Source organism: Triticum dicoccoides, chromosome 2A (assembly GCF_002162155.2).
Source record: "Triticum dicoccoides isolate Atlit2015 ecotype Zavitan chromosome 2A, WEW_v2.0, whole genome shotgun sequence".
NCBI lineage: Eukaryota > Viridiplantae > Streptophyta > Magnoliopsida > Poales > Poaceae > Triticum > Triticum dicoccoides.
In genome coordinates, this window is record NC_041382.1 from 708,521,946 (window position 1) to 708,534,874 (window position 12,929).

The 12,929-nt window shown below is 56.3% G+C and overlaps 1 protein-coding gene across 1 annotated transcript in view; it reads left to right on the forward strand.

Moving 5' to 3' along the window:
- The window catches only part of LOC119358153, a 172,964-nt gene that overhangs the window by 69,117 nt on the left and 90,918 nt on the right, over positions 1-12,929 (forward strand). Inside the window, exons 2-4 of the mRNA XM_037624833.1 lie at positions 3,224-3,928; positions 4,897-5,553; positions 5,661-7,352. Coding sequence (XP_037480730.1) covers positions 3,224-3,928; positions 4,897-5,553; positions 5,661-7,352 — 3,054 coding nt within the window. The remainder of the gene's footprint in view (positions 1-3,223; positions 3,929-4,896; positions 5,554-5,660; positions 7,353-12,929) is intronic.

A 12,929-nucleotide genomic window follows, 5' to 3' on the forward strand; every position in this document is an offset into this window, starting at 1 on the left:
TCCAACCATGAAGGATCCGGCTAACAACGGAAAAACAATTAGTTGGAGTGCAGAATCTGCATAGAATAACGGAACACATCAATCTGGGCATCTAGCTAGCTTCTGCCATCAGGGTTGCTTGCTAATTGCAACGATATTCATAATTGAAGATTCAGTGAGAACTACCAAGGGATAAAAAAAGAAAGTTGAATCTGTGCACTCAATGTGTGCATGGCCTATAATGTCCTCACATATGAGTAATTCATCAAAGAAGCCCTAAAAAACCTTCAAACAAAAAACACAAATGTAAGGCAAGCTTACCTGAATGGGGATGGCCCATGACCTGGATCTCCTAGTCCGCGCGCTGGTGATCTGCTGCTACTTGAACAACAACTCTGCCTGCTGACGCTGCCCAAACTGTGCAAGTTTCTTCATAGTTTCCTTGCAATTGTTAAGATCAAAATCAGCAACTTTTGCAACTAATGCAGAGTGTGAGTTTCTCTGCAGACAAAAAAGGCTTTGCAGATTCAGTATAGTTGACACAAACAAAATGCATTACCTGCTTTCCTCAAGAACCCATGACTGAAAGATGTGGAGAGAAAATTGCAAAGTATGAGCATTAGTACTTAGGTATCACAGAGATTCAATGGAATTTCAACAAAACTAGGGCTTGCTTTTCACACCATTGAACGTTCACGTATTTCATATTTGATCCACCTTTCAGCTGGGCAAAACAACAAACAAATGGGGGCACAATATCTATTTATTCTCAGAAAAGAATTTACCAAATATCTGGCCATGAGGGCGTGCGTAAGAGGACGGAGGAGAGAGCGCACGTGACAGCGAGAAAGGATGTAGGCGAGGACGCGGGGACTGATCTCTCGGGTGGATGGATTGGACGGCAGCGCGAAAGCCGGATGGAGTCGGCCGTCTCTGCGACCCACGCTCCTCCTACCGACGGCGGTGACGTGGACCACCGCTGTGCCTCGAGCTCCTCCCGAGGTCGCCGCCGCACGCGTAGAGATGGAGGCGGGGTGCAGCCTCCTGTGCATCATGCCCGAGCCCCGGCCTCCTCACAGCTCCCGGTTCAGGAACGGATCGAGCCGCCGCCAACCACAAGGTCACGCCCGACCTCGCCAGCGCAGGCCGACGCCGGCCGGTGACCATCTCCCGTAAGCCTCCGCACCTTCCTCTCATCTTTCCTCTCCCTTTCTCCCGCCTCTCCTCTCCTTCCTTCTCTGCTAGGGTTCATGAGGAAGGAGGGGGAGGGGGTTGGGAGGCTATGGCGGGGGCTAGGGATGACGAGACGCCGCCGCGCATGAAGAGGAGAGGAGGCGGCGCGGAGGGAGAGAGGAAGGAGAGGAGGAGGCGAAGAGGGAGGGAGAGGAAGGAGAGGAGGCGGCGCGGATATTTTCTCGGGCTTGACTCGGTCCACCCATGATGGATGCTCTCGCAACCCACGATCACCGCTGCCTTTTTCCACCCAGACACAAATACGAACACAGGGCGTGACTGCAAGACGGACCCGCGCTAGAGGCTGGCCCAGCCGTCAGCCGCTCTAGCCCGAGTAGACAGTGTACAGAAAAATGAATGCACGGATGTTTACCACGGCGATGGAAAGTACGCTGGCGTCGGCCAGCGAGGCACATCGAGCGAGCCGGATGAATTTGAACCAGCGATGGCGCTAGAAGGCGGGTTGCGTAGCTTGATTTATATGTTCAATTATACTCCCACGTCACAAATCAGAGCATTTTTGACACTAGTGACATAATATAAGAGCATTTTTACACTATATTAATGTAAAATCCACTCTTATATTATGAAACGAAAGGAGTAATGTCATTGTTCTACTTCGTCAATAGCCTCGTTATTCCTCGCATATAACCCTCTTTGTTCCATCTCAAGCAAAAAGAAAAAGAAAAAAAGGAGATGATCGAGTAATGAAATATATTACTCGTAAGTAGTATTTCTTTGAACATTTTGCCTGCACAGATTATTAATTTAACACTCAACAACCTTTTGTGCAGCTGCAGAAATATCATTGCCGGCTGTATCTAACGAGCCCCGTTGACTCTGTCACCAGGTATTTGTCAACTCCTCCCCTCCTCTCTCTTGAAACGCAAAGTAGGCGGACCATATGAACTGGCATCTTCCTCTTTCCTGAGAAAGTTGCAGGAAGCTACAGGACCGATTTAGCCATGAAAATAACCAATACTGACAGCATGTCGAGCCTTTTCTGCATAGCTTGTGCAGCTGTTGCCGTCATCCTAGGCAGTAGGGGTGGGCATAAAAACCGACGAACCGAAAACCGAACCGATACCGAAATCGAATAAACCGAAATTTTGGGTTTTTATTCTATGACTGTAAAATTCGGTTTCCAAGTTTAATAACCGAACAAAATTCGGTCGGTTATGTTTTATTCCGGTTAACCGAACAAAAACCGAACAACATGAGTCAGCGTTAAACACGTAAATGACAACGCGAAAACAAGCATATCCAATTTCTCCTGAGAGTCACGCCCACGATCCCTTTTTTTAGATCTCACCCAGAGGCCACGATCGCTTCAGGGACCAACGAACCGCGCGTCCGCGCGTGCCTCGCGTAACGTGGGCCTACCTGACGAAATTGCATGCAAGCATGGAGGCCCAGCTCACGTGGGCTTTTTGTGAAGTGTGTGTCCGGCCGTGCGAGCGTACAGCTTACCAGTACCTTGTTCATTTAGTCCCACATCGCCGGAGCAAGGAGATTTGCCAAATATTTATCCTATATAAGGGAGTGCCGCTGCTACCACTCAAGCGCAAATATTTAAAGCATGAGACTTCGTTATAAAACCGATAACCGCACCGAATAATTGGTTAACCGAATTTTCGGTTATCTATTATTTGGTGTCATTTTCGGTTTTTGGTTTTCCTAACCGAATTGAAAAAAATAGCGAATTCGGTTTCTACCGAACGCCCACCCCTAGGCAGAACCTCAACCTGCAGTTGCTTGCAGTTCACTTATCCCAGCTTCAACACAGGCAACAGGGATGATTTCAGCTTTAGCCCGGGCTCAGCAATCTCAAACAACTCCCTGCAGATCACGCCGAGCAATGGGAACATGAGCCACAAGTCGGGGAGAGTGGTGTACGCCAAGGAGACGCTGTGGAACGCCAAGCGCACGGCGCTCACCTCCTTCCGGACGGAGTTCGTGCTCAACATCATCCCGCAGGGCGGCGGCCTGAATGGGAGCGGCACCGGAGAAGGCATGGCCTTCTTCCTCACCAACAATCCTTCGTTGCCCAGCGACAGCAGCGGGCAGTGGCTCGGCCTGACCAACAACAAGACCGACGGCGCGCCGGCGAACCGGATCGTCGCGGTGGAGTTCGACACGCGGAGGAGCTTCGAGGCCGAGATGGACGGCAACCACGTCGGCCTCGACCTCAACAGCGTCAGGTCCGTCGGGCAGTCCCCTCTTAGCAACCTCTCCTTGGATCTCTCCAGCGGGTCAGACTTGAAGGTCACGCTCGCGTACGACGGCGCGGTGTTGAGCACCGACGTGCTGCAGATGGGGAGGATCTTCTCCAACGACCTGTACATCGACCTGTCGCGGTATCTGCTGGACAACATCTCCGTGGGTTTCGCGGCTTCCACCGGCGAGTTCGCGGAGCTGAACCAGGTCAAGTCTTGGAATTTTACCACGTACGACAACGCGACGGCCGGAGATGACGGGGGGTATGTGAGGAGGCGCCAGAAGCTGTTTCTCGCCGTGTTGATCCCGCTCACCGTAGGCGTGATGCTCATGGCCTTGTTCGTCTGGTGGAGGCTGACGCGGCAGGCGAGGCTGGCGTACCGCAACCTCGAGAAGATGATCGATGCCCATGGCCCCGTCAGGTTTAAGCTCAGGGATCTCAGGAACGCGACCAGGGACTTCGGCGATGGCCGTAAGCACGGCCGAGGCGGCTCCGGCACCGTTCTTACGCACCGGGGTCGCGTTATCCTGGCGCTTGGTCCCGAGCGCTGAACCTCGAGATGCGTCTCAGTTAGGGCCGTTTATGCGAAGCCATTACCGTGGCAGTCAGTTGGTGGCAGTCCTGGGTTACGGTACGCATTGCTACAGTACCGCATGCAGGTTCTGGTCGATCGTAGGCTCTGCGTAGTATTGTCTGTTTGTGCCGCTAGTGTATGGACACACGCCCGTGACTCCGAGCATCTCGTCCCCCCATCACCAACACCTTGTTCGTTCTCAGGGCATAGTTCTATGGATGAGCTCCGAGGCGGCGTTCCCATGGAGTGCGAGCACGGCCGCGCCTGCGCCGCTCCGTCGGACGACCACATGTACTAATTGGCTGCACAGAATCTGTATGATTTGGGCAGGGCGCTGCTAGTTATCTTCCGTCGCAACGAACTGCAGGTGCTATAATCAGCTCCCCTGCTCTGCCGCTTTTTCCGGGGTACAGATCCTCGTCGTCGGTGCTGAACTCCTCGTCGGCGGTGCATTTCTGTGTCCGCCTGCCAATCCGCCGGACAATCTGATGTTCTGCCTCCCTTTTCCCTATCCAGCAACTGATGCAGCTACTCAACTCCGTCCCTCTCCATGGTCGAACTCAGATGAATCCGCCGTCCTCGCCGCAGAGCATGCTCATCGGGGGAGCGCTATGCAAAGACTAGATGGATGCTGATTCACGCGTCCGTTCACTGCGTCCCTTGTGAAGATGCCCACATGTATCTGTCCTTATCTGGAGTCTGGACAAGCAGCAGACGCCTGGAACAGTATCCCTACTAGGGCGTAGGCCGGATCACGGTGGGGAACCCCTACAAACCACAGCGATATTAACGTGCCACGTGATCCTAACGAAAATATGTGACACACATCCCCATGTGTATGGACGTACAGGATAGACGGACCGGGGTGCTGAAGCTCCGCTGAATGATTTCGCCGTTTACCTCGGGTATCTGAGGAGGATGGGCATGGAAGTGGCCGTGAAGCGGGTGTCTACGAACGTCAACTCCAACCGCGGCGATAAGGAGTTCGTGGCGGAGGTGAACACTATCAGCAAGCTCTCGCACCGGAACCTCGTGAAGCTGATCGGCTGGTGCCACAAGAAGGGCGAGCTGCTTCTCGTCTACGAGTACTTTCCCATGGGCAGCCTCGACAAGCTCCTTTACGCCAGAGAAAGAACAGCGTCGTCGTCGTCCATGTCGTCATCGACGGACACCCCGGAGCTCACATGGGAGCGGCGGTACAAGATCATCCACGGCGTGGCGTCTGCGCTGGATTACCTTCACCACGGGAGCAGCAAGCGGATCCTGCACAGGGATGTCAAGGCCAGCAACGTGATGCTGGACACCGAGTACAACGCGCGGCTGGGGCATTTTGGCCTCGCCCGTGTCATCCAGCACGACGGCGTCACGCACCACTCCACGCAGGTCGTTGCCGGAACCCGCGGCTACATGGCATACGAGAGCTTCTTCACCGGCCGCGCCAGCCTTGACACGGACGTGTACGCGTTCTGGGTCTTCGTCATGGAGGTTGTCAGCGGGCGGATCCCCAGTGTTAAACTGTATATATACGTAGCCTCTATATATCTGTTGTAACATTGTATTGTACCTCTTGGTACTTTTATATAATAAGATAGCCACACTCCGTTTAGGGTGTCGAACAGTTCCCCCAAACATACGTTTTACATGGTATCAATTTAGGGTTACGATGTCTTCCGCTGCACCCGCCGCCTCGGTGCACCGGCCCCCGCCGCCGCCGCCACCGTCGCTGCACCGCCCCCTGCGCCGGCCCCTGCCGTCGCTCCCTCGTCGCCGTTTCTGGCCTCCCAGCCCCTGGCCACGGCCTCGGCCTGGTGGACCACCCAGCCGCCCGCGGGCTCCCAGATCGGATCGGGAGCCGCCCACGGCGACCTGCCTCCGCCGCCGTCCTCTGGCGGCCCGTCGCCCTCGACCACTACGGGTGCCCTACCGGCGCCGCCGTCCTTCCAGGGTCAGCCTCCGGCGTACGGCACCGCCTCTACCCCAACCTATGGCGCTGCCTCCGTTTCGCCGTATGCCGCCCTGCACCCGTACGGTGTTTCGGGTCCGGCCTATGCCCCTCGTGGTGTGGCGCCCCTGCTTCCACTCCGGGTGCTCCGCCACCATCGCCGCCCGCCTGGCCGCAGTCTCCCTACGGCGCGCTGCCGCCGCAGCCCTATGTGGCACCGACGCGTCCTCAACCCTACGCGGCGCCGCCCCCTTCGCTGCCCTACGGGGCCGCGCCTCCTCCGTCACCAGGGGACCCGTATGTTGGTGCTATCCCCGGCTATGGCGCACCCTTGGCGATTGCGCCGTCTCACGAGACGGATCCATCTATGGGTCTCTACGCGCCACCGACACAGGATCGTGCTCCACCGCCTTCGTTGTTTTACTTCTCACATCTCCTTCCGGTGAAGCTCACGCCGGACAATTACCTGTCGTGGCGGGCTCAGGTGCTTCCTCTCCTCCGCAGCCGCTACCTGGAGGACTACGTCGACGGCTTCATCCCGTGCCCGCCGCCGTATCATCCGGCTCATCATGTGTGGGTGGCCCAGGATCAGGCAATCCTCTCCGCCATACAGTCGTCGCTGACCCCGAGCGTGTTGTCGCTGGTCATCTTCGCCGCAGCGTCTAAGGATGCTTGGTCGGCACTTCACAGCAGCTTCGCCTCTCAGTCTCAGGCGCGTGCTCATTCTATACGCACCGAGTTGGGGGAGACCAAGCTTGATGGCCTCAGCATCACGGACTACTTCAACAAAATGGCTGGTCTCGCGGACACGTTAGCCTCGATTGGTCAGCCACTTAGGGATGAATACTTCACCACCCATGTACTCAACGGCCTGGATGATGACTATGATAACCTCATTGAGAATGTGCATGGTCGCGAGGCCCCACTGCCACCCCGCGAGCTCTACGCGCGCCTCCTTGGCCGCGAACAGCGCATCAAGGCGCGCCGAGCCTCTCCAGGGTTTGTCTCCGCCAACGCCGAGACTCGCGGCAAGTCGCAGAAGCCGGCGCCGCTTGGTGGGAAAGCGGCGGCCTCGCCTCAGTCCGCTCCGCAGGGTTCGGCGTCCTCCATCACTGGTGGCAGCCGGCCCGTTGCTTGCTGTCCCTGCTGCGGCGCTCAGCAGGCCTGCCAGCTGTGTGGCATTGAGCGTCACATTGCGTCCCGCTGTCATCGTCGCTTCAAGCAAGATTTTCTGGGCCTAGGCAACAATGGCAAAGGGAATGATAAGCAAGCTGCCGCCGCGGTGACGAGCCATGAGCATGGCCGCACTCCATCCTACTCCATTGATCCTACGTGGTATATGGACACCGGAGCTACCAATCACCTCACCGGAGATATGGGCAAGCTCTCTACTCAGGAGCCCACTAGTAGAAAACAGGGCTTTGGTCCAGGCCGGCTCAGCCCATTAGTCCAGGTTCAGTCCAGAACCGGGATCAATGGGGGCATTGGTCCCGGTTCGTGAGCCCAGGGGGCCGGCAGGGCCACGTGGGCCATTGGTCCCGGTTCATCTGGACCTTTTGGTCCCGGTTGGTGGGATGAACCGGGACCAATGGGCCTCGCTCCTGGCCCACCACCATTGGTCCCGGTTGGTGGCTTGAACCGGGACCAAAGGCTCCCCTTTAGTCCTGGTTCATGTCACCAACCGGGACTAATGAGGTGCCTATATATACCCCTCGCTCGCGAGCAGAGCACCCCAGTGCTTTGTTTTTCTCTGGCCGAGGGGGAGAGGGCTTGGTGGTGCTCTAGCTCACCTCCTATGCACACAAGGTGTTCGATGGAATGCCCGAGCCACACTACTTAAGCTTTCTCCTCTCCAAGCTCGACCTCCAAGCTCCATTTTCCATAATATTTGTCTAGGTTTAGCGGTCCGTCACATCCCGTCCCCGTCTTCACCGCCGTCGATCACCCGCGCCGAGCTCATCGCCGGCACCACCGTGGTGAGCCTCTTGTTCTTATCTTCTTTCTGAAAGGAAAAATATTCTTACTTGTATGTTTACATGTATACTTGTATTATTTTCTTACTTTTATTATTGCATCTTATATAGTGCGATGGTTTTGGTATCCGCCCCCGTCGGTCCTCGTCCTGTCTATGATTCGGATGTGGTATATATATTATCTTTATAACTATTGGTTCATTTATTGTTTATGAAAATTATGCCGACCAACGTGACATAGATTTTATTTATGTAGGATGTATGTGAATCGGAAATGCCAACCGACCCTATTGTCGAGAGGTTAAATTTAGTTGAAGAATAAAACAATTTGTTGAAGGAAAAAAAATAAAAAAATTGAGGAGGAGAAGATGGTATTGGAGTTACATGTTGCGGATGTCGTCGATGATCACAAGATCAAGATGGATGCAATGCGTTTGAAGATTAGAAATATTAGAAAATATGCCATTCATACCGAGGCTTGGTATCATTATGCCGTTCGATCAATTGTTACCTTGGTTGCGATTATGATCGCTGAGGGAGTCCTGGATTAGGGGGTGTTCGGGTAGCTGGACTATACCTTCAGCCGGTCTCCTGGACTATGAAGATACAAGATTGAAGACTTCGTCCCGTATCCAGATGGGACTTTCCTTGGCGTGGAAGGCAAGCTTGGCGATGCGGATATTCAAGATCTCCTACCATTGTAACCGACTCTGTGTAACCCTAACCCTATCCGGTGTCTATATAAACCGGAGGGTTGTAGTCCGTAGGCAATCAACTCCATACACAACAATCATACCATAGACCAGCTTCTAGGGTTTAGCCTCCTTGATCTCGTGGTAGATCTACTCTTGTACTACCCATATCATCAATATTAATCAAGCAGGAGTAGGGTATTACCTCCATCGAGAGGGCCCGAACCTGGGTAAAAAACATTGTGTCCCTTGTCTCCTGTTACCATCCGGCCTTGACACACAAGTCGGGACCCCCTACCCGAGATCCGCCGGTTTTGACACCGACATTGGTGCTTTCATTGAGAGTTCCTCTGTGTCGTCGCCTTTAGGCCCGATGGCTCCTTTGATCATCAACAACGATGCAGTCCAGGGTGAGACTTTGCTCCCCGGACAGATCTTCGTCTTCGGCGGCTTCGCTCTGCGGGCCAATTCGCTCGGCCACCTGGAGCAGATCGGAAGCTACGCCCCTGGCCATTAGGTCAGGTTTGGAAGCCTGAACTACACGGCTGACATCCACGGGGACTTGATCTTCGACGGATTCGAGCCACAACCAAGCGCGCCGCACTGTCTCGATGGGCATGATATAGCTCTGCCGCCAAACAGCGCCTTGGAGGCCGCATACGCATCGGTTTCGATCATTGATTCGGAGCCTACTGCGCCGATCGAGGATCAGCGGTTGGACGTTGCCTCAGGGGCTGCGATCTCAGAGGCGATCGAGCCGAACGCTAGCCCCGCACTCTGCACGACCCGTGACTCCGAGGATCCGGACTCCTCCCCGGACTGCGACCCCCCCGCGCCCCTGCCAAACGAATCCGACTGGGCGCTGATAATGGAGTTCACCGCCGCAGACATCTTTCAGCATTCGCCCTTTGGCGACATCCTGAACTCTCTTAAGTCTCTCTCTTTGTCAGGAGAGCCCTGGCCGGACTATGGTCAGCGAGGATGGGATACGGATGATGAGGAAATTCAAAGCCCACCCACCACCCACTTTGTAGCCACTGTCGACGATCTAACCAACATGCTTGACTTCAGCTCCGAAGACATCGACGGCATGGACGACGATGTAGGAGACGAACAGGAACCTGCACCTGTAGGGCGCTGGAAGGCCACCTCGTCATATGACATATATATGGTGGATACTCCAAAAGATGGAGATGGCGATGGAACAGTGGGGGATGACGCCCCCAAGAAACAGCCAAAGCGTCGGCGTCAGCGGCGCCGCTCTAAATCCCGCCAAAGCAAAACGGTGATTCCGGCACGGGAGATAATACTACCCTGGATAGCGCCGAAGAACACCCACCTCAGCAAGATTCGGCATAGGAAGATGGAGAAGCCAGCCCTCATGAGAGAGCGGCAGACCGAGAGGTCGAGGATGATAACTATACGCCTCCCTCCAAGGCAAGCCTCGATGACGACGAATTCGTCATACCATCAGACCCCGCCAAACAAGAGCATTTTAAACGTAGGCTTTTAGCCACGGCAAGCAGCCTCAAGAAAAAGCAGCAATAACTTAGAGTTGCCCAAGATTTGCTAGCTGACAGATGGACTGAAGTCCTTGCGGCCGATGAGTATGAACTCGAACGCCCCTCCAAGAGTTACCCGAAGCGTAGGCCGCTACCCCGATCATAGGAGGAAGCACCTACATCACCAGCGCATGACATGGCAGACCGGCCACCTCGCGGCCGCGACAGAGAGGCCTCTCGGCCCTCCACCCAAGCCATGCCCCGACGCCGCTCAACTAAGGCACGGGAAAATGCGCCTGGCCTGCGAGACATACTGGAGGATAAGGCAAGACAAACAAGATCGATCTACGGATCGCGCAGGCGCCCTACGGCATGTGACAATGATTTTCACGCCGGATACAACAAATCTGGCCGGGCCAAACACAACAGACATAGCTCTTCCGAGCTGCGTCGTGATATAGCCCAGTACAAAGGTGCCGCACACCCGCTATGCTTCACGAATGAAGTAATGGATCATAAAATCTCAGAGGGTTTCAAACCCGTAAACATCGAATCATACGATGGCACAACAGATCCGGCGGTATGGATCGAGGATTATCTCCTTCACATCCACATGGCACGCGGCGATGATCTACACGCCATCAAATACCTCCCGCTCAAACTTAAAGGACCGGCCCGGCATTGGCTTAACAGCTTGCCAGCAGACTCAATCGGTGGCCCAAAGCTCAGGGAGCCCAAAGCTCAGTGTCTAGCCTCATCGTAATGCCTCCCCTCGGGAGTGCCGCGTGAGGGGGCTGGGCACGGGGGCTGCGCCTGGGTCACACCCAGATGCACGCCGCCCAGCCAGGTCCCCCCGGGCCTGGTTCGTCGCGCATCTCTCCCCGAGCGGAGCCAAGGTACGAAGGCCGTTTGAGCGTCAAGGGGGACTTCTGAGCATCGCGACTCAGGAGCCTAATTGGTCAGGTAGCCCCTCACTCCGTGGCCCCGTCCTAGTTTCTGATCGGGACCATCACTGGGTGAGGCACGCGCGCGGCCGGGCCCTGCAGACATAGAACGGTGGATCCAGCCGCATCACACCTCCCTACTTGCTGTTCGTGCACCAAGGGGGACTCCTGAGCATCGCGACTCAGGAGCCTAACTTGTCACGTATCCCCTCACTCCTTGGTCCCGTCCTGGTTTCGGGTCGGGACTATTGTTGGGTGAGGTACGCGCGGGGCCGGGCTCTGCCGGCGTAGAACGTAAGAAAGTAGGAAGGAAAAGCACTAATCTCAAGGAATCCGAAAGCAAATATTATAGTCCACACTGTTATTTCAATGCCAAACGCAAGTTTAAACGCCTCCCCGAGGCGTGATACGTGTGCAGGAATTAAAAGCAGGACATGAGCCATGATGGAGTCACTTGGTGGCAAGGCAGCAGCGCGGAGCGGGTTCGCCTCACGGAGCAGCAGGGTCGGCAGCGCCTTGCTCCGGCTTGGTGCTGAAGGCCCGGAATTTCCCCAGCAGAGCCTTCGCGCGACCCTTCACGGCCTCGACAGCGGCAGCGGCACGCTCACCACTCACTGGCTCCAGCAGGCTGTCGAGGTCGACACCGGGATCGCGAAGGTAGATGTGGCTGAGGACCCGCGTCAGTGCTGCATAAGACAGGATACGCGCCTCGGCCTCGGCCGTGGGGCCAAGGCCAAGGGCGACATCTTCAAGAGCGTGAACCAGGAAGGGAAGCAGCTTGGCGGGGCCGTCCTCGGCGCCGGCCAGTGGGCTCTCCAGGCCGCTGTCATAAAGCGTCCTCAGCGAGGAGCGAGCCTTCGCCTCAATCTCCGTGAAGGCCGCGCGGTCCTCGGCAAGAACCAGGGCCTTGACGTCCAGCTCGGCCTTCCTCGCCCCCAACTCCTGCTCCAGCGCGCCTAGGCGGTCGCGGCGCTTCCTGAGCTTGGCCTCCTGGCCTTCGACGGCTGCCTCGTGAGCCTTCACGCCTTCTTCCTGCTCTTGGCGAAGGCAGACCTCTTCCGCAAGCCGATCCCGCAGGCCTTGCAGCTCGTCCTCTAGCGCCTTGCAGCGACCGCGGACGTCGACCACCTCCCCCAAGGCTGCATCACGGGCAGCCTTCGCCTCCAGGACAGCCTGCTTCTCCTTGTCGCATGCCATCGAGGCCTGGACCAGCGGTGCCCGAATCGAGGTGTCAGAGCAAACCCATCCAGAAGCCAGCTCTAAATGCCCGGCCACCAAGCGGGGGTCGGCGCCAAGAAGATCCTGCCGCAGTCGGTCCAGCTTAGCAACAGCATGATCCAGAACGGCAGAAGGAGTCGAAAAGACAGCGGCCGGTGGAGTAGGAGGAGAAGGCGGCAGCGCAGCCGCAGCATCCTGAGGCGGAGTCTGCCGCGCCCCGACAGCTGTAGTGGCGGCGGCAGGCAAGAGCACCTCGGGAGCCACTTGGGCCGTGGGGGCTGAGCTCGCCCCAGTCGGCTCAGCCAAACCTCGCGAGGACGACCAGGCAGGAGAAGTCTGTGCGTCGCGGTCACCTTCCTTCGCGGGCAGAAGCGCCGCCGCGGATGGAACCTCGGAAGCCCCCTTCGGCTTCTTTGCTACGGGCGCCAACCTATCCAAAGATGCAGACGTCAAGCCTCAGAAGCAGAGAAAGAGATAAAGCCAAGAATCGAATGCTTACGGGTCGTCGTCAGTGAGCTCAAGCAGCCTCCGGCCAAATTTGAAGCATGAAAGCCGGCTGGAAGGGTCAACCTCGGGAAGCTTGGAGGTGGAAGGTGCGTCTGCGGTTCGCCCCGGGGCCGGGGGAGACCCGCGGGAGATCAGCCCGGTCCTGTC